Below are 20,237 nucleotides of genomic sequence, written 5' to 3'. Positions count from 1 at the left end.
TAAGAGCTATCGCCAGAAACCAGACGAGTCTCTCTGAGACTTCATCCGGTGCTTCTCTAAACAGTGCACCGAGTTGCCTAGCGTCGGTGACTCAGAAATCATCTAGGCTTTCCTCTCTGGCACCACCTGCCGAGACTTGGTCCGAGAGCTAGGCCAGAACGTGTCGCGCTCGGCTGCCGTGCTCCTCGACATCGCCACCAACTTCGCCTCGAGCAAAGAGGCTATTCGGGCCATCTTCCTCGAGAATGACGCTAAGGGGAAGCGGAGGGATGAGGCCCCCGAGGCCTCGGTTCTCCACCTCCCCAAAAGAAAGAAAAAGGGTCGCTAAGGGAAGTAGGCCGTCCTCGAGGCCGATCTGGTTACGACCGTAGAACGCAAGAATCCCAGAGGCCCCAGGGGCCCAGGCCCTTCGACGACATGCTTAAGAAACCCTGCCCTTACCACCAAGGCCCAGTAAAGCATGCCCTCGAGGATTGCTCCATGTTGCGGCATTACTACACCAGGCTCGGACTCCCCGACGACGATGCCAAGCAGAATGGCACCGGTGACCAGGACGATGACAAAGACGATGGGTTCCTCGAGGTGCACAACACCTTTATGATCTTTGGCGGACCCTCGACATGCCTTACGGCGCGCCAGCGAAAGAGGGAACACCGAGAGGTCTTCTCGGTCAAGGTGGCCACTCCCCGGTACCTCGACTGGTCTAAGGAGGTGATCACCTTTGGTCGAGATGACCACCCCGACCATGTCCCAAATCCCGAGCAGTACCCACTCGTCATCGACCCAATCATGGGCAACACCTGGCTCACTAAGGTGTTGATGGACGGAGGTAGCGGCCTCAACATCCTCTACGCCAGCACCCTAGAGCTCTTGGAGATCGACCGGTCGAGGCTCCGAGGCGATGCCACACCTTTCCATGGCATCGTGCCAAGGAAACGCACGCGACCCCTTGGGCGCATCGACCTCCCTGTTTACTTTGGCACCCCCTCCAACTACCGCAAGGAGGTCCTTACCTTCGAGGTGGTCGGATTTAGGGGAACCTACCACGCCATCCTAGGGTGGCTGTGCTACACCAAGTTCATGGCAGTCCCCAACTACACCTACCTCAAGCTCAAGATGTCGGGTCCCAATGGCGTCATCACGATTGAGTCAACATATGAACAAGCATACGACTGCGACGTCGAGTGCATCGAGTACGCCGAGGCTCTCGTAGAGGCCGAGACCCTCATCGTGAACCTCGACCAACTCGGTAGCGAGGCGCCTGACTCCAAGTGTCGTGTAGGGACATTCAAGCCCGCAGAGGCCATCAAGCTCGTCTCGGTCGACCCCGCCTGCCCCGACGACCGGGCGCTAAGGATCAGCACCACGCTCGACATCAAATAGGAGGCCGTGCTTGTCGACTTCCTTCATGCAAACGCCGACATGTTCGCATGGAGTCCCTCGGACATGCCAGGCATACCAAGGGAGGTCACCGAGCACGCCTTGGACATCTGGGCTGGCTCTAGACCGGTGAAGCAACGCCTATGTCGATTCGATGAGAAAAAGCGTAGGACCATCGGTGAGGAAGTGCAGAAACTCTTGGTGGCCAGGTTCATCAAGGAAGTATCCCATCCAGAGTGGTTGGCTAACCCTGTGTTAGTTAAGAAGAAAAATGGGAAATGGAGGATGTGTGTAGACTACACCGGTTTGAATAAAGCCGGTCCAAAAGTCCCCTTCCCATTACCTTGAATCGATCAAATCGTTGACTCCACTACAGGGTGTGAGACCCTATCTTTCCTTGATGTGTATTCTAGCAACCATCAGATCAAGATGAAAGAGTCCGACCAGCTCGCAACTTCTTTCATCACCCCATTCGGTATGTACTGCTACATGACTATACCTTTTGGCCTCAGAAACGCAGGGGCCACATACCAGCGGTGCATGACCTAGGACTTTGGCAACCACATTGGGCGAACCGTCGAGGCCTATGTGAATGACATCATGGTCATGTCTAGAAAGGCCAAGGATCTCATCGATGACTTGAAGATAGCCTTCAAATGCCTTACAGAGAAGGGCATCAAGCTCAATCCCAAAAAGTGTGTGTTCGGGGTCCCCCGAGGCATGCTCTTGGGATTCATAGTCTCGGAACGTGGCATCGAAGCCAACCCAGAGAAGGTCTTGGCCGTAACTAGCATGGGACCAATCAGAGACCTCAAGGGAGTGCAGAGGGTCATGGGATGCCTTGCGGCCCTGAGCCGCTTCATCTCACGCCTCGGTGAAAAAGGCTTACCTCTGTACCGCCTCTTGAGAAAATCCGAACGCTTTTCTTAGACCCCTGAGGCCGAAGAAGCCCTCGCCAAGCTCAAAGCACTGCTCACCAATCCTCCCATCCTAGTACCTCCGGTCAGGGATGAGGCCCTCTTACTCTACGTCGCTGCAACGACCCAAGTGGTCAGCGCTGCCGTAGTGGTAGAGAGGTAGGAAGAGGGGCATGCCCTACCGATCCAACGACCTATCTACTTCATCAGCGAAGTGCTTTCCAAGACCAAAACACGATACCCCCACATCCAGAAGTTGATCTACGCCGTAGTCTTGGCTCGGCGCAAGCTACGCCACTACTTTGAGTCCCACCCAGTGACCGTGGTGTCATCTTTTCCCTTGGGAGAGATAATCCATAACCGGGAGGCTTCGGGTAGGATAGCCAAGTGGGCCGTTGAGCTCATGGGGGAAGCCCTGACCTTTGTGCCTCGGAAAGCAATAAAGTCTCAGGTCTTGGCTGATTTTGTGGCTGAGTGGACCGACACCCAATTACCACCTGCTCAAGTCCAGACAGAATGCTGGACCATATACTTCGATGGGTCTCTAACAAAGACCGGGGTAGGCGCGGGTCTGCTCTTCATCTCGCCCCTCAGAGTACACATGCACTACATGGTTCAGCTCCATTTTGCCACCTCCAACAACGCAGCTAAATATGAGGCCCTCATCAACGGCCTATAGATCACCATTGAACTTGGAGTATGGCATCTCGACATCCGGGGCAACTCGCAGCTCGTCGTCGATCAGGTCATGAAGGAGTCAAACTGCCTCGACCCCAAAATGGAGGCGTACTGCAAGCTGGTATGCCGCTTGGAAGACAAATTCGACGGTCTCGAGCTCAACCACATTGCGCGGAAATACAACGAGGCCGCGGACAAACTGGCAAAGATGGCCTCGGCATGGGCTCCGGTCCCCCCGAACATCTTTGCCAGGGACCTCCACAAGCCTTCCATTGACTATGCCTCAGCAGCGGAAGAGGGCCCACCGGTCGAAACCACCATGGGGCTCGATGCCTCCTCTACTGCCGAGACTCTCTCAACCAAGCCCGAGGTCATGGAAGTCAACACCGAGCCTCCCTAGACCAACCAGGATGTGGACTGGCGAATCTCATTCCTTGATTAGCTTGCTCGGGGAGAGCTTCCTAGTGATAGGACTGAAGCCTGACGGCTTGCGCGATGAGCCAAGACTTATGTCCTCTGCAATGGCGAATTGTACAGGCAAAGTCCCTCCGGTGTCCTCCAATGATGCATCACCACCGAGGCAGGCTAAGCCCTGCTTTGGGACTTGCACGCAGGGGCCTGCGGGCACCATGCAGCGCCTTAGACGCTCATCAGAAACGCTTTCCACCAAGGGTTCTACTAGCCGACGACAGTTGTCGACGCCACCAAGCTAGTACGCTCCTGGGAGGGATGCCAGTACTATACTTGGCAGATGCACCTCCCGGCCCTGGCCCTCCAAACTATCCCCATTACGTGGCCATTCGCCATGTGGGGGCTCAACATGGTCGGGCCTCTACAAAAGGCCCTTGGGGGCTACACCCATCTACTGGTAGCAATCGATAAGTTCTCCAAATAGATTGAGGCTCGTCCGATCAATCGAATCAAATATGAGCAAGCAGTACTATTCTTCACTAACATTATCCACAGGTTCGGGGTCCCTAACACCATCATCACCGACAACGGGACACAGCTCAAGGGCAAAAAATTCTTGACGTTCTACGATGACCACCACATCCATGTGGCCTAGTCAATCGTAGGACACCCAAGGACCAACGGCCAAGTAGAACGTGCCAACGACAAGATCCTACAAGGCCTCAAGCCAAGAATTTACAACTAGTTGAAGAAGTTTGGCAAGAAATGGCTTGCCGAACTCCCATCAGTCATCTGGAGCCTGAGGAACACTCCAAGCCGAGCCACGGGGTTCATGCCTTTCTTCCTGGTCTATGGAGCCGAGGCCATCCTCCCCACTGACTTGGAATATGGTTCCCTGAGGCTACAAGACTATAACGAACAAAGCAACCACACCACCCGCAAGGACGTCCTCGACCAACTAGAGGAAGCCCAAGACATCGCGCTGCTGCACTCGGCTAAATACCAGCAAACCCTACGGCGCTATCAGGCCCGACGCATCCAAAGCCGAGACTTGAAGGTAGGCAACCTAGTGTTGAGGCTGGCGCAGAGCAACAAGGGTCACCACAAGCTGACCCCACCATGGGAAGGACCGTACATCATCGCCCAAGTGCTGAAGCCCGGGACCTACAAACTAGCCAATGAGAAGGGTGAAATCTTCACCAACGCTTGGAATATAGAACAGCTACGTCGCTTTTACCCTTAAATTTCCAAGCATTGTATATATTGTTTCTCGAAATATAATTGAAAAGCGTTCTTTAGTTGTTCTAATTTTTTGAGAAACCCCCCCGAGCCCATTGTGGGTCTCGGCAATACGATGACACTGTAAGGGAGACTCAGCTCTGCCTCTGTAGAACCGAACCTCCCTTGGGGGCTAGATGGGGGATTCCCCCCTAAGTCCCATGCACCATTTTTAGTCGTTCTTCAAAAAAAATCCTACGCTAAACCCTCTAGCACGCTCTGACGAATCGGTTGCAAAAAACCTAAGGACCGAAAGCCCGTCTCAGGGCCAAAAGGCTGGTAGAGTCGTGAGACGGCCTAAGCCTTTGGGCTATGGTGCTCCCACACCACCTTTCACCCAGGGGACAGCTTAGGCTCCAAGGAAGTTTGTTGCGAAAAAAATTCGATCAGAGACAACAAGAGGGCAGAGGCTCGGAATACAAGACAAATGATTAAAGAAACATGAGTACTTCAAAAAGAAAGGCCTCCATGGCCACAAACATTACGATACATAGTTAATTTCTATTCTATTTACATGGCCTCTCAGGCCTAGGTCACGGCTTAGGGCCTCCAGCATCGGCAGACGACAGAGGAGCGACCACCTCCTCTTCGAACAGTTTGGCCAACGCCATACCGAGGCCCTCCGCTGCCACCATCAGCTTCGCAACCACCTCGTCAGCCTCCTCGTCATCATCGGGTAGGATGTAGCCATCGCTGATGGCTTGGAGGTCAACGCCTATGTAGTGCGAGGCGATGACGGCCAGTGCGCGCTTGACGCCTGTATGCAGCGCTCCTCGGAGCCGCTCGCGCCCTTGACCGCTCAATGCAATTAGATGGCTCCCAAGGGAGCTGCCTGATTGAACCCCCTCGACCTCCAAGGCCTCATAGGCGGTGCAGGCAGCACTCTTCAGCACCTTGTGCTCCCTGATCTTAGTCTCGAGCACCGCCTGCACCACGACGGAAGCCTCGGCTACCCGGGTAACCTCCGCCTCCGACTCTACGCCATAGGAAATGAAACGGGGTGGAGCGCAAATGAAAACAAGCTAAATAGGGATGGAAGCCTATGGAACTCACCCTTGGCCTTTCGCTCCTAGTGTTGGGCCTCGACCCAAGAGGCCTCGGCTTTCTCCTACAGGCACTGGGCCTCGACCCGAGAAGCCTCGGCTGCCCTAGAAGCTTCACTCCCCAGCTCTACGTCACACCAGGAAGTTAGGGAGCGAACATAAGAAAAAGCGAATAAAACGAGGGGACTAGGACTCACCCTCGGCCTTTCCCCTCCAAACCACATCCTCAGTTCACGAGGCCTTAGTCGCTGTAAGGGCCTCATCCAAAGCGCCTTTTGTCAGCTGGTGAGCACTCTGTTCTGCTCCTAGCTGCCCAGCAAGAGCCTTGCCCAAGGCCATGGCTTCTTCGGCTCGAGACCTGAAGGCATCCCGATCACTGGCCACGCGGGTGAGCTCCTCCTCCAACTCCTTGACCCACGCCACCAGGGGGTGAGCTGCTCCTGAGCCATGGCCGCCTCGACCTTCGCATCGGCACAATGAAGGTCCTCCACCTCTGTGCTTTGTGCCGACAGGAGCTCGTTGGCGCCTGCAAGAAGGCCCTTCTGCCACTGAAGCTGGTCCCAGACGTCCCTCTCCCACCGGAGAAAGACTGACTTCCCAAGGGACCGGGTCTTGAGCTCCTGGGGGAAACAGAACAGGGGCCAATCCCTACAAAGAAAACTCAGAAAAAGACCACCGCATGAGAAAAGAAAGCATGAACCTGGGCGACTCTAGGCAGATCATTGGCCACCATGGACAGCACCGTCCGTAGTGACCGCTCCGCCAACTGGCGGAACTACTCAAACGTGCCCCAGCGATCGCCCACGGTCGTGTCCTCGAGGGCAAATAGAGGCTCCACCCTAGGGTCATCCCGGCTCTACCACATGACACGTGGGTGATCCCACTCACGGGGCTCGGGTCGTACTTGCGTGAGGGCTGAGCTTCCCTCACCCAGGGTTGGAACCGGTTGTTCCACGACACCGGCCACCTCGGCGCTGGCCATCTCCTGCACCCGAGAAGTATCATTGGAGGAGATCGGAAGAACTTCCACCTCCTAGGTGCTCTCCTGCAACAACGGCGGGCCTTGAACCAAGGTGCCATCGAGGCCTCCACGGCCTTCATCTCCACTTCCTAGGCCGACAGCCTCACCGCGATCATGTTAGCCTCGGTGGTCCTAGGGGCTCCGGCCTCTGCCATCGTGGCCTCGGTGGTCCTAGGGGCTCCGGCCTCTGCCATTGTGGCCTTAGTGGTCCTGGGGGCTTCGGCCTCCACCACCATGGCCTCGGCGGTCGTGGGGGCTTCAGCGTCCACCGCAGCGACCTCGATGGTCCTAGGCGTCGCGGCCTCGGTCGCCCCGGCCTATGAAACCACGGGGACCTCGATCTCAGTGGCCTCCATAGGCAAGGGAACCTTAGCCCCATCCGACCCACGGGCCTCGCCATCATGGGGCGGAGGCGCTACCTCCCCCGCCTGTGTCGGGGCCACCCTGATAGCCCCTCCTTAGGTGGCCGGCTCCTTCGGGTCAGCCCTTGCCAACGCCGCGCCATGTTGTAGGGCGGCTTGCGCCTCCGCCACCCAATGGGCGGAGGAGCTAGGGTTAACGTTGAGCGCTTTTAGGGGCGCCAAGGTAGGCACCTCCACAGGTCGCTTCTGGCTAAGGACAAAACGTTTACAAGGTCAGCACAAGACGAAAAAGCACTATGGCCCCACCAAAAATACACCTACCTCGAGCGGGGCTGCAACCGCTTCGGCATGGCAACCCTTGTCTGTGTAGGCGGTGGTGGCGGTAGAGGCATGGCCTCCATGTTCATCGGCGCTGGTTGGTCCTCGATGGACCCTGGCGCCCCTCGGTCCTCTACGGGGGCAGTTGTGTTGCCCCCGCCGCTACCTGCTCCACCACTGCCGCCGAGCCCACCGGGCTGACGGCATGCTTGCCCAACGCCCGCTCATCGGGCATGTCGGCCTTGGCCCCAAGGTGGGCAACCGCCGACCCCGGGGCAGCTCCTCCTCCTCCTCCTCCTAGGAGCACCGGGCTGCTTGCAAACGCCCTGGGCACCGTCTCCCCTACGTCAGGGAGATGGTTCAAGGGACCCCGCCCCATCTTGCCCTCGTCATCCTCGTCCAAGGCATCCATTGATAACGACAGCGACGGGGGCTCCTCCAATGGGAGGCCATCATTCCTTTGCTGTCGGCAACGCTCATCTAGTTTCTCGTGCGCGAGAATCTGCTTCATGCGCTTCGCCGCCTTGGTGTCCTTCCTCTTTTTCTGCGCCTCGGTGTGCGCCTAGTTGATCGCCCGTTGCCTCGCATCCTCAGGAACGGGCGACAGAGAGGCTTGCATGTCCCTCATCCCCTGCAGGAATGGTGATCATGCATAAGGGAACAAGAAATAGTGAGAAACAGAGAGGGCTCGAGGGCTACAGCGGCGCGTGACTTACCAGCGAGAGGAACCCCCATGACGGGCGCATCGCGATGGGGGTCAGGTTATCGCCTCTCAACATCACCTCCATCGTATCCCCCACCTGGTGAAGAATTTCCTCATCGGAAAGGGTGGAGGAGGACATCCGGATGCCCTCGTTTGGCTCACTCGGCCTCATCTCAAACAGGCGCCGCCGCCGAGCCATCAGCGGTAGCACCCTCTGGCGGTGGAAGGCAGCCATGACCACGATGAAAGTGTAACACCTTGGGTGTTAGCCTTGCATAACTTGACTTGCATAACATGAGCATGATCATCACGCATTCATAAACAAGCATTTACAATTGAAACATTTGATTGAAACATCTGCAACATTTGCTTGTTATCGCATGTTTCATTATCATATGTAACCTTTCTCGTTATTTCATGTCTCCATGTGTGTCTGCAAATGATCATGAATGAAAACATGTACTTGGTAGATGTGAGTCACAAAAACATGTAACCACACTTGGGTTAGCAATTAGAACATTGTTCATGAAAGTCACTTTTCTTAATCAAGCCTTTAAGGCATGTTTCCTGTGATTGCCCTAACTAGCTCTATGAGTGACTACTACATGAGATGATTGAATGACCTTGCAAATTGCTTAAACATGCTTAGGATATCATTATGAACAACTTTGGTATTTAGGGCTAGGGCTAATTTGGTTATTTAGTCATGATTTGAGTATGTATCATCATTTCAAAGTGACATGTTTGACTAAAGTTGAACTAGGTGCTAGAGACCTTGCATGGAGGAGTTCACTAAAGCAAAGTTGTAGTGTTTGACATAAGGAATAACTTTTATTTTTGGGTCTTTGACTGATTCAGCTCCTAACATGTGTGAATTTGGATCACAAAAATCAGAGAAATCAACAAATTCAACACTTAGCAAATTTTGCTAAGTCATGAACACTGACAGCCTGACAGGCCAACCTTGAGCACAATTTTTCTCTGTATTTGTTGCGAATTAGAACAAGTGCTTTGAACAAGTATTGTAGCTAGTACATAGGTCTACAATTTCGGTTTAGGAAGTTTTGGCTAGAAGTCCACGGATTAAGAGTTTGTTCAATGTGAAAACCCATCGTCAGGCTCGGTTTCGGTTCACTAAACGAACTGAATCAAAGCCATCAGTGGCCGACCGGTTCAGGCCGTAGTCGCCATGTGGCACGGAGCGTGGCCACGCGTCGCCGATGCTCTGCCCAGCGCGGCCAAGGCAGGCCAAAGCGCGCCTTCATCACGCCAGCACCCGCCCGCAACGCCCAGCGCCCTTAGTTCATTTTCCCTGCTCCTCCTTCGTTGTCTCGCAGCGCCAATAGTAGCCACCAAGCTCCCGCAGCTCCGCCGTCGCCATAACCGTGCACAAGCTCACGCCTAGCCACTCCATCACCACCGCAGCACTCCATCGCCACCCCAACAACCCCCTGCCTCCTCCCGTGCCCACTGACAGCATTCGATAAGCGCCAGCATCGTGCACAAGCTCGTCGGAGCTCCACCGCCAAGTTCGTCACCATGGCTGGGGCATGTCCCTCCACCGTAGACTGTGTAGCCGTGCGCGTTAGGTTTGCCTGAGTTCCGGGATGCTCGTCTGCGCCCCTTTGTGCCTCGCCGTGGCCTCTACCGGCGTACCACCATAGTCCAGCCCCACCGCCCCGCCATTACCGCCGTCGTCATCTCTAGAGTCGACAATAGGGCCGGCCATCTGGCTCATTAGATGCGCTAGGTCGAGTAGAAGGTCTGGTGAAGATGTCACCGCCGGCGAACTCGCCGCCGTTGAGTTCTAGCCGCGTCATTCGAGCAGCGCCGCCGTACTCTACTGTGTCCCGCTGACCAGTGGGTCCCGCTTGTCAGCGACACAAGAGGAGAAAGCTAGTTCAATTTTTACAGATTTAAATCCTGATTTCATGTGTTTTGTTATTTTTATATCTCCAGTTTAGTAGCTCCTAAATTTGTGAAATAAATTTTGTTGTGTTCCTTAGGAAGTGTAGTATTTAGGAAAAATATGTTCTTGACTTGTACAGTAGACATTTTTGGAGAATTAAATAGGGATTTGAAATGTGCTTTTGAATGCATTCAAATTTGTTTATTTTATATCTAGAGTTCCTGTGCTCCAAAAATTATGAAATTTTTTGGTAAGCTACTCCTGTCATATATGAGCTCTGGTAAAAATTTGAGGGCCAGTGCATGTGTAGATTTATAGTTATAGATTTTTCTTTTATGAATAGTTAATCCTTGCATGAATTTTTATAAATTATTTGTGAGTCCAAAATTCATGAAATTTGTTGGAGGTAATCCTAGTATCATATGGATGCTAAGAAAAATAGGAAATTTGTTGCTTGACACTTTTCAATAGGGTTTTCCATTTATGCTATTTCAAGCCTTACTGCCTTATCATTTTTGTATAGGATGTTCTACTTAGCAAAATGACATGAAATTTTTATAGTAGTCCTTTGATAGCATTAGTAAGGCACTGTAAATTTTTGAGAATTTATGAAGTATATCTGATATATGTTTATTATTTAACGTAGATATCTAAATAAAATAATAAAGGCAATTAAATAAATAGTTTGGGCTTCACCATTATATTATCTTAAATGTATTTGGTATGCTTAAACTATTGGTAGATTCTATGTTGTCAAATTTTGAATGATTACATGAAGTAGAAGTATTATTACTTTATATTGCATATTAAATAGTTTCCGAACTGATTCTAGAGTTTGATGAGTTGCATGTTGAAACTGATGTGTACTGTAAAAATGGTTAATAACAAAGTTGTAGAGAATTTGATAAGCTTTCCAGAAAGTCTAGGATCACTATTTTTGGATTAGTAGAACTCTAGTTATGAGTGAAACAAGTAGCTACTGTTTGTGGCATAGTCGATGCATTGTAGAAGTAGTTAAGTAATAATCGAGAAGAGATATGCACCTACTCAATAAACATGATGCACTTGTTAACATTTATGCATTTGTAATACTTATGCCATACTCATGCATCTAGGATCGGAGGAAGAGATCACGTTGCTGGAATTCGAAGAAGTAGAGGAAGGGAACCAGCAGGAGGATCCACAAGCCGCAGCTCCCGAAGGCGTAGAGCAGAACCCTGAAGAGCTTCCGAAGTGCCCTGACCACCGCCCTACTTCCTTTCTACGAGGCAAGCCCCGGAGCATTATAAGTCTCCTAGTAATTTACAAATGTTTACTTACGTATTTATGATTGATGCATTAGGTTATAAGAGTTGAATGAAACCACTTGATGCATGTATATTCCTTGTCCAGATATTACACCTTTAACCGGTATAGGTCCAGGATTGAATAAATGCTTAGTCATGCTTAGACTGGTAGAAGTCAGGTGATGACCTATCACCTGCGAGATATAGGTGGATACCGGAGCACGATTGGCTATATCTGCCATCGTGGAACAGAACCATGAGGTAAAAGTAAATCAAGACCGGACGGGAGGTCGATAGAGAAACAACAAGACATGGAGGTCTTGGGTGTGGATCTATCCCTGTTTGTGTCGATCAAGGACCGTACCATTGTTGGAACTTCTGACAAGATTGAACGCATGCCTCTCACTTAGCTAGCCAGATAACTCATTCCGACCGTGAAGCCGAGTAATTCAACTCTGGCCAGGAATTGTTCTGTTGTGCGCTCCTTCTGGGGAACGATCAGACTGAGCCCAAGGGCAGGCTTGGCCTGAGCATCCTGGCATCTAGTGTTCCAGATTATGCGGCGCAGTACGGACCCACGAAATATGTACCGGAGTTGTACCAAAGGTGACCTAAGGCTATCGTGGCTGGTAGACCTGGGTTTGTGTTAGGAATAAATTCCCAGCTAGTTGAAATCGATTCGAATCGTCGTCTCTCCCGGATAGTGAGAAACTTGACTAGCTCCAACATCGTAGTAATTGTGTTATGAAACATGATGGTTCGGATGAATATGGAATTACAACACCTGCTATGGTTACTATTGTATGCTTCTAAATGATATACCACATGTTTGGCACAGGATAGTTGATAATCTAGAAATGGATAGTTATAGTTAACTTGATAAAGAAATTGTAACTATACCATGACTCATTTGCTTTTACGCAAAAATGTTGTCGAGTTACGTCCACTTATACAGCCTTGCATAATCCTTGGAGTCATTTTATTTCTAGTTCATGATGGGTAAGTCTAGCTGAGTACCTTCCTGTACTCAGGGTTTATTTTCCCATTGTTGCAGATGGCACTGTGTATCATGGGTATTGCAAGAGTTGCTTCTATCCCGCCGTGGATGAGGAGTAAGCCTTGGGCAGGCTTCTTTAGTAATTCCTATCTTTGCTTTTGTGGACCGTGATCTGGCTTGGCACTGTATCAAACTATGTTGGAAACTTTATCTTCAAACTTATTTGCTTCCGCTTTATTTATCAAACTCGGTTTGTAATAACTTTTATTCGTACTCTAATGATGAAAAGTATCTATGAACTTTATGTAATATGTGACATGTATGTTGAATCCTGTACAATCTTGGTTGTTGTAAATCGTTTATCGAGACCCGTTGCAGTACTCGATGGACTACCGGGTTTATATGGGTTCAAGTATGACAGTGCAACCGCTTGCGGATTGCCATTGTACTTGTATTCTTATAAATTGGTCGGTTCTACGACAGAAAGGTCCTTGTTTGGTTTTGGTAATTGAGTGACAACTTAGGTGGACTAATTGTGGTTATGTGAGATACACAGGTGATTAGTCCATAGGTACATGTGTGTGAGCAACATATGCCATGGAGGTGAAAATGGCTTGGAGATGTTGCAAAGCTCACACATGTGATGATGAAGGAGCTGATTGCACATGAGACATGACATTGAGTCATGTGATCAAGGTGGAGAAGATCAAGACAAGACTTGGCTTGATGGACTGGTTGCAAGCGTGAAGGGCAAGTCGAAGGCTTTGGAGTGGTGGACCACGTGGCGGTGAAGCTTGAGTAAGACTTGGCGCTAATGGATGATGGCAATGGTGAAGAGCAAGTAAAGTCAAGATCGATGAATCAATATGATCATGTGATGATATGAAGTGGATCATATCATTATTGATCATGTTGGTGCATGTGTTGCATCGACATTGGAGGAGATGGAATAGAATGCGCAAGGTAAAGGTATAACCTAGGGCATTTCATTTCACTGGTCATAGGTGTGTAGAGAAGTTTATGACCGAGTTTAGGATAGATGGCCGTACTATCAAGAGGGGCAAACTTGTTTGCATATTGGTCATCTAGTGCCACTCGAGTGATCTAACTTTGTATTGTCGCTAGGATCGAGTGGTGTGGCAAGTTGAGTGGCTAACATCCTTTGGGAAATGATTGTGAAAATGCTAACACACATACACATGGTGGTGTACACTTGGTGGTGTTGGCACATCAAGACAAGACTCGGCGCTTTTGAGAAAATGGAATGCCTATTTTCTATTGCGCCGGATGTAAGTTCTTGTGGTTGGCACATTGGAGCAAGGGTAAAGAAGTTAGAAGTAAAAACGAGTTGATCGCGAAGACGCTGGCGTCGGTCAACTAACCGGACGCTGGGTCTGAAAGTACCGGACGCTGGCAGGGTGCGTCCGATTAGGTGAACGTACGGTGACACAGAAGCTGGAGTGTGACCGGATGCTGGGCTGCGTCCGATCAAGTGTGACCGAACGCGTCCGGTCGAGGTCGGTACCTTACTAGAAACGACCGAACGCTGGGGGTTCAGCGTCCGGCTAGTTGTAGCTACTGCGTCTGATCAGGTCAAGTGACCATTGGAATTGAGACACATGGCCGTCTGCGGGCGACCGGACGCTGCGGTCCAGCATCCGGTCAACACGACCGGAGCGTCCGGTCGGCCCGATTTTTGCCCAGTGAAGGGGTAACGGTTAGTTTAGCCCTTGGGGCTATAAATAGAAGTGGCCTTCGGCCATGGCTGGCAGGGAGCACCTTGGGGGACTTTGTGTCCATGCTTGAGAGTGCTTAGGAGCCCTCTATCTCACACATACTTGATAGTGATCATTCGATTGTGTGAGTGAGCGATTCTAGTGCGATTGCATCGTGAGGTTGCATCGAGTGGCACTAGGTGATCGAGTTGCAAACCGGTGGTGCTTGTTACTCTTGGAGGTTGCCACCTCCTAGATTGCTTGGTGGTGGTCTCTGTCGAAGTGCGCAAGAAGCTTGTGCGGCGCTCCGGAGAAGTGCTTGTGAGGGGCATTGTGCTCGCCCCACGGGAGCCGCGAAGAGCAACTCTAGTAACGTGTGTCATTGAGCTACCCTCACTCAAGGGATAGGTTCTTGCGGCGCCCGACGTGCGGGCTTAGCGGGTGATGCTAATTAGCTGCCGAACCACCAAGTGAGCGGTCGACACAACGGGGACTAGCGTGTTGGCAAACACGTGAACCTTGGGAGAAAAATCATCGTGTCAACCTTGTTCTTCCCGTTGGTTTGCATCCCCATTACACAAGCTTGCAATTACTTTTATACATATTAAGATTGTGTAATTGCTCTTGTAATTAGATAGCTTGTGTAGCTTGCTAATTACCTTCTTGCTTATGTAGCATAGAAGTAGCTCCCTTGCGTGGCTAATTTGGTTTTAGTAACCTTGTTAGTCACATTGCTTCGTTTGTGTAGCTAAGTTTTTGCGCTCTCTAATTAGGCATTGGTTGCCTTGTTATTGAGCATTGCTAGTGAGCTTAGTTAGCTTTGTGCTTTTGCTTACTAGCATGTGTAGGAGCTCCCTTGTTCTTAAAGTACTAGTGGCATAGGTTTGTGCGACCTTGCTTCTGGAATTGGTTAGGAGAGCTCTAGCTAGCCCGGCACCTTTGTTGCTTGATTAGTATCTTTGGAAGGTGCTAGAGAACATAGATAGAGGGGTATAGTCTTGGCTAGACCAATAGTTATAATTCTGCACTTGTTTCGATTAGCCGACGCAATTAACTTTAGAAAAGACTATTCACCCCCCCTCTAGTCTGCCATCTCGACCCTTCACACGGCCGCAGTAAGGCCACGGCCCCATAGCCTCTCCAGCCCCTCCAGAAGTAGCTGCAGCTTGGGCTGATCCTCCCTTGGGATGCCGTACTTCCACCTCTCCGGGCAGCTCCCCACAATCCGCCCAGTGTAGGGGGGAAGTCCATCGTCGTCGTTGCGGAGATAGAACCAGCTCATGTACCATCGACGATTGGATGACGCGAGCTGGGCCGAGATGTAGAGGTGCTGGCAGTCTTGACACACTTGGAGAGTGTAGCCGCTGGCCCTCACCGCCTTCCTCATGCCCAACGTGCCCGTCGGCTTAGTGGTATGCCCCGCCCGGAAGAGATGGAGCCATAACTCCCAATGGGGAGCAATCCCCAAGTACCCCTCGCAGATAACGACGAAGATGGCCACCCACGCGATGGAGTTGGGGTTGAAGTTGTGGAGCTCCACGCCATAATAGTGTGGGAGCACCTGCATGAACCGGTCCACTGGAACGCCAAGGCCATGCTCGTGAAAGGAGACGAAGCTCACGATGTAACCGTCGTGAGGCCTTGGCTCCGGCTCGCCTGACGGAGCGATCCACTCTAGCTTGCTGGGGTCCATCACCAGACAAAGGAGTCCACCATTGATGAGCGACTGAAGCATCTCCACGGTGACGTCAGATGGATCCAAAGGGTCCGCTTCGATGACAATGATGTCACCAGCCATGAGTGCGGTGGAGGGTTCAAATGCAGCGGTGAGTTTGTCTCTCTCTCTCTCCCTGGCTCACACTTCTCCCTTCTTCCTGGTGCCTACTGCTCTAGCAATGGCTCGATGGGGGTAGAGCTAATGCAGGCAAGGTAAGGTGGGGAGGGGCGAGGCTCGTTGTGTATTTATGCAGGGCAAAGGCAAAATGGACAGGCGATGAAAATGGGGAAGTTTCCCCCGGATCCGGTGTGGTTAACCCCGATCCGATTTTACTACCCACGTGCCCACCTTTTCCTCATTAATTGTGGGAACAATTATGTCCCATCCGCTGACACCACGTCATGCTCGACTGCTGTGGCAGCAGGCGTCGTTCCATCTACCTAGAAAACTACCTCAAAAGGCACGCCAGCCATTGCCGAGCCGATGGGGAAGATGTTCCCCCTGCCCTATTCCTTTCAGATGAAGGAACCAGGCGCTGAGCCTATTACGGTCCAGGGGTTTGAAGGCTGGCCCCCTAGGGGTTTTGACAGCCTCCTAGGGCAATAGAGTCAGGGACAACCATGGGCGAGCCCACACGGGGCTAAGGCCCAAGCAAGCAAAACGCTTGGGATGCCCTAAGTCATGTTCGAGATCGGCGGGGAGGTCTCCGAATGGGATCCCATCGTAGGGAGGCACCGAGCCACCAGGGCCTAGCGAACAGCCTCGGCACCCACTAGAGAAACCCTTTGGTACTCTTGGAGTGCATCTCTAGACCACTATCCGTCCCCTAGCAAACAAGGCACGGGCCTCCACTCGAACTTACCTGATAACAGCTCACCAGAAGTGCCACCGCTCATGCCCACCGAGGGTAGCCTGGCACATTCCACCCCTCCTTCCGAGCAAAAAGGAAGCGTGAGGGTCGTATGAAAAGCCAGGGGAACCCCTGATGGACCTCTTGCCCCATGTAGAGGCTAAGGGGCTCTTCCTACAACCTTGCCGAGACCCAGCGACCCCAGCTCGCACTCGAAGGGGCTCGGCAAAACAACCCCTCCTTCCGAGCAAAAAGGAAGCGCGAGGGTCATATAAAAAGCCAGGGGAGCTCCTGACGGCCCTCTTGCTCTGTGCAGAGGCTAGGGAGCCTTCCTGCAGATATGCCAAGACCCCGCGACCTAGGCTCGCACCCAAGGGGGCCTCAGCAAACAAACCCTCACGCGCGAGGGGCGTACCAAAAGCCAGGGGAACTCCCGACGGCCCTCTCGCTCCATGTAGAGGCTAGGGAGCTCTTCCTGCAACCTTGCCAAGACCCAGCAGCCTAGGCTCGCACCCAAATGGGCTTGGCAAACAACCCCTCCGTCTGAACGAAAAGGATATGTGAGGGTCGAACAAAAAAGCCAGGGGGACCCCTGACCGCCCTCTCGCTCCAGGCGGAGGCTCGAGGGCTCCTCTTGCACCCAAAACAAAGACAAACGACCTAAGCCCGCGCTAGAAGTTTCGTTGCAAACACGATAAAGGGCATCAAGTCCGTTATGGTCCAGGGGTTCGAAGGCTGGGCCTCCTAGGGTTTCAATAGCCGCCCCAGGGCAATAGAGTCAGGAATGACTATGGGCGAGCCCACGTATGGCCAAGGCCCGAGCGAATGATCGCTCAGGGTGTCCTAAGTCGTGTCTGAGACCGGTAGAGAGGTCTCCGAATGGGATCCCACCGAGGGAGGCACTGAGCCACTGGGGCCCAGTGAACGGCCTCGGCACCCACTAGAGAAACCCTCCGGTACTCTTGGAGCGCGTCTCTAGACTACTAGCCATCCCTAAGCGAACGGGGCATGGGCCTCCACCCGGACTTACCTGATAACAGCTCACCGGAAGTGCCATCGCTCATGCCCACCGAGGGTAGCCTGGCACATTCCACCCCTCCTTTCGAGCAAAAAGGAAGCATGAGGGTCGCACAAAAAGTCCGGGGTACCCCTGATCGCCCTCTTGCTTTGTGCAGAGGCTCGGGGACTCTCCCTGCGACCTTGCCGAAACCCCATGACCCGAACTCGCACTTGTGGGCTCGGCAAATACGATAAAAACTTCTCACTCAAACACAAAAAAAGCCCCTAGAGGAGTAAATCCACTCCTCCAGGGCCTCGGGGGCTACACCCAGCAGGTGCGCTCGCGCGCACCCACCGAAACCTCGAGAAGCAAAACATAATCCCTATAGGAGCGACTACAAGCCAAGTCTCGACAAACCCTCAGGGAGAATGCACGCACTCCCCCTAAGGCTCGGGGGCTACTGTCGGGTACCATAAAACGGGGTACCTCGAGCGTACACCAAAAGAGTCACTTAAATCCCATCAACAACAAAGCCAGAAGGTAAGCCATGGGTTCACCACCAGCCCCGTCCAAGCCCACCGGCTCTCCGCCTCGCCTTAGGCCTCGCACGGGAAGGTCTCGACACCCTGACGAAATCTTCGCCTCGTGCGAGGCCTCTCGTGGGAAGCCTCGGTAAGGAGCCCAATCTCCATCTCGCCTGTGGCCCCATGCGTATAGCCTTGAATGAGACAGCTATTGATGAGGACATCGCCACGCTAGACACATCGACGCCATGGTCTTCCCCAAGTTGCAATTCGTTTTCAACTCAGCTGCCACGTCATCCTCGGATTCAGCAGACACGTCATCACTGTTTCGGTCATAACTTCCTCATACGACATCGAAATGGGCCGTTCTTGGATGCGTTGGAAAGGGGATGACGATGCCGTCGTTTTGGATCTGGTCCCAGCTCCAAAAGGTCCATGGATCATTCTATGTGACCATGGCAAGGTGCTGCGTCACCTATTTGGGCCAACTTGGCCATGTATCGTGTCGGGCCTTAAGCCCAAGTTGTGGGCGCCCAACCCCTGGCCGTCCCCAACCCTAGGTCGAGTCTTAGACTATAAACACAGCCACCACCGCTGCTACACAATTGGGTTTTGTTTAGAGTTTAGTTTTCCATCAAGAAACTGAATCGTTCATTGTAACTGTGGTGACAAATCCTTTTACAGTGATCCAGGGCCCCATTCTTGATCTCCTCCATTGTGTCGATTAGTCCTTTGGAATCGAGTTCTTGAATCCTCTATTGATATCTGCGTCATTCATATTTGCAATTTTAGATTGCGTGTTTTACCTTCTTGCTTGTGCTCTTCGATTCGCTTGCAGGAAAAGCCTTCTTGGCGAGGTCAATCAAGTTGTGCTTGGTTGATAACCAACGGAGCAGTGGTGTAACGGTTGCAGGGTTCGAATTGTGTCTGATTTGAAGCCGGATCGCCAACGTCAAGATCTCCACAAATCGAACTTACCAGCTACCTCTCGGAAGATCGGGCATGTACTCATCAGCTATTCTCCGTATCGCCCGAGGCTGGCTTATCAATAACCCGTCGCTCCCGCCTCAACCAGTCTTCCCGACAGCATGTCATGTCCTGTTAATGCGTCAACCACTCCCACAATCTCAGCCGAATGATGGCTCGACACCATGGAGTGGCCGACGGGACAAGGAGTCGCGTCAATACCATATCGGCTACGACAAGACATGGCGGGGATTACCAACCACTGTGTTCTGGCGCTGTGCCCACGATCAGCGCCGGTGCTACGCTGTGCCCCATAACACCCGCCTCGAAGACAACGTGGCATGGGAAGTCTGGCCCGGGTCATCATCGCCTCCGAACCAGCGTACCAGATCGACCGCTCCCTCCGAGCATCGGCACTCTATGTCAGGGCCTCAGCCATCTCGAGATTCACGCCTGCCGAGACCCCCACCATGGTTCGACCTCGGCATCAACCGAGCCTTAGCCTCGCATGCAGTCAACCCCCAGCGACCCACACGTTGACCGCCGCACTCGCTTCGAGGTAGCCCTAGAGCTCCCATGATGCACAGGATCGGATGTGACCGGCACATCGCCCTAGCACTTCAAGGATGGACCACTCCGACGACCACGCCGCCACAGGAACATGCTACAGGGCTCGGATACGCTGCCTTCGTTCGCACGACGCCGTATAGTTAGCACACGTACTACCCTTGTCCTCCCTTCAACTATAAAAGGAAAGGACTTGGGCCATTTCTTAGGAGAGGAACACAGGCACACACAAAAACAACACCCTGCAACACGCATACTCCCCCGCTATCTGAGAGCAACGTCTCAAGCAGCCCACATCACTCCGCGCCGAGACCTGGGACCAGCTCCCTCTCTCACCCAGCTTGTAACCCCCTACTACAAGCATATCGGTGCAAGGAATACAAGATCGATCTCTCAGACTGGATGTAGGGCACCGATTGCCTGAACCAGTATAAGCCTTGTGTCTCTTTGCATCACCATCCAGGATCGGGAACACGCAGTACAAATTTACTAGTTGGTTGAGGACCCCTTGGTCCAAAACAGTGACATATTGTTCATGTTGCTAATTTCTTATAGGGATTTTGTTCGATGAGGACTACGCAAAGAAGAGAAAGAC

At 52.3% G+C, this 20,237-nt stretch overlaps 1 protein-coding gene across 1 annotated transcript; it reads left to right on the top strand.

Annotated features, from left to right (window-relative positions):
• Positions 1-1,080: 1,080 nt before the first annotated feature.
• LOC136460203 (uncharacterized) lies at positions 1,081-1,383 on the top strand. The gene has a single exon (XM_066459998.1). The coding sequence runs from the start codon at positions 1,081-1,083 to the stop codon at positions 1,381-1,383; it is 303 nt and encodes a 100-aa protein (XP_066316095.1).
• The last annotated feature ends 18,854 nt before the right edge of the window (positions 1,384-20,237 follow it).

This window comes from Miscanthus floridulus, chromosome 6 (genome assembly GCF_019320115.1).
Source record: "Miscanthus floridulus cultivar M001 chromosome 6, ASM1932011v1, whole genome shotgun sequence".
Lineage (NCBI taxonomy): Eukaryota > Viridiplantae > Streptophyta > Magnoliopsida > Poales > Poaceae > Miscanthus > Miscanthus floridulus.
This window is presented reverse-complemented; position numbering and strand designations above follow the sequence as displayed.

Excerpts from the sequence above, each read along its gene's own strand:
- LOC136460203 (XM_066459998.1), top strand. The coding sequence starts at position 1,081 with ATGGCAGTCCCCAACTACACCTACCTCAAGCTCAAGATGTCGGGTCCC.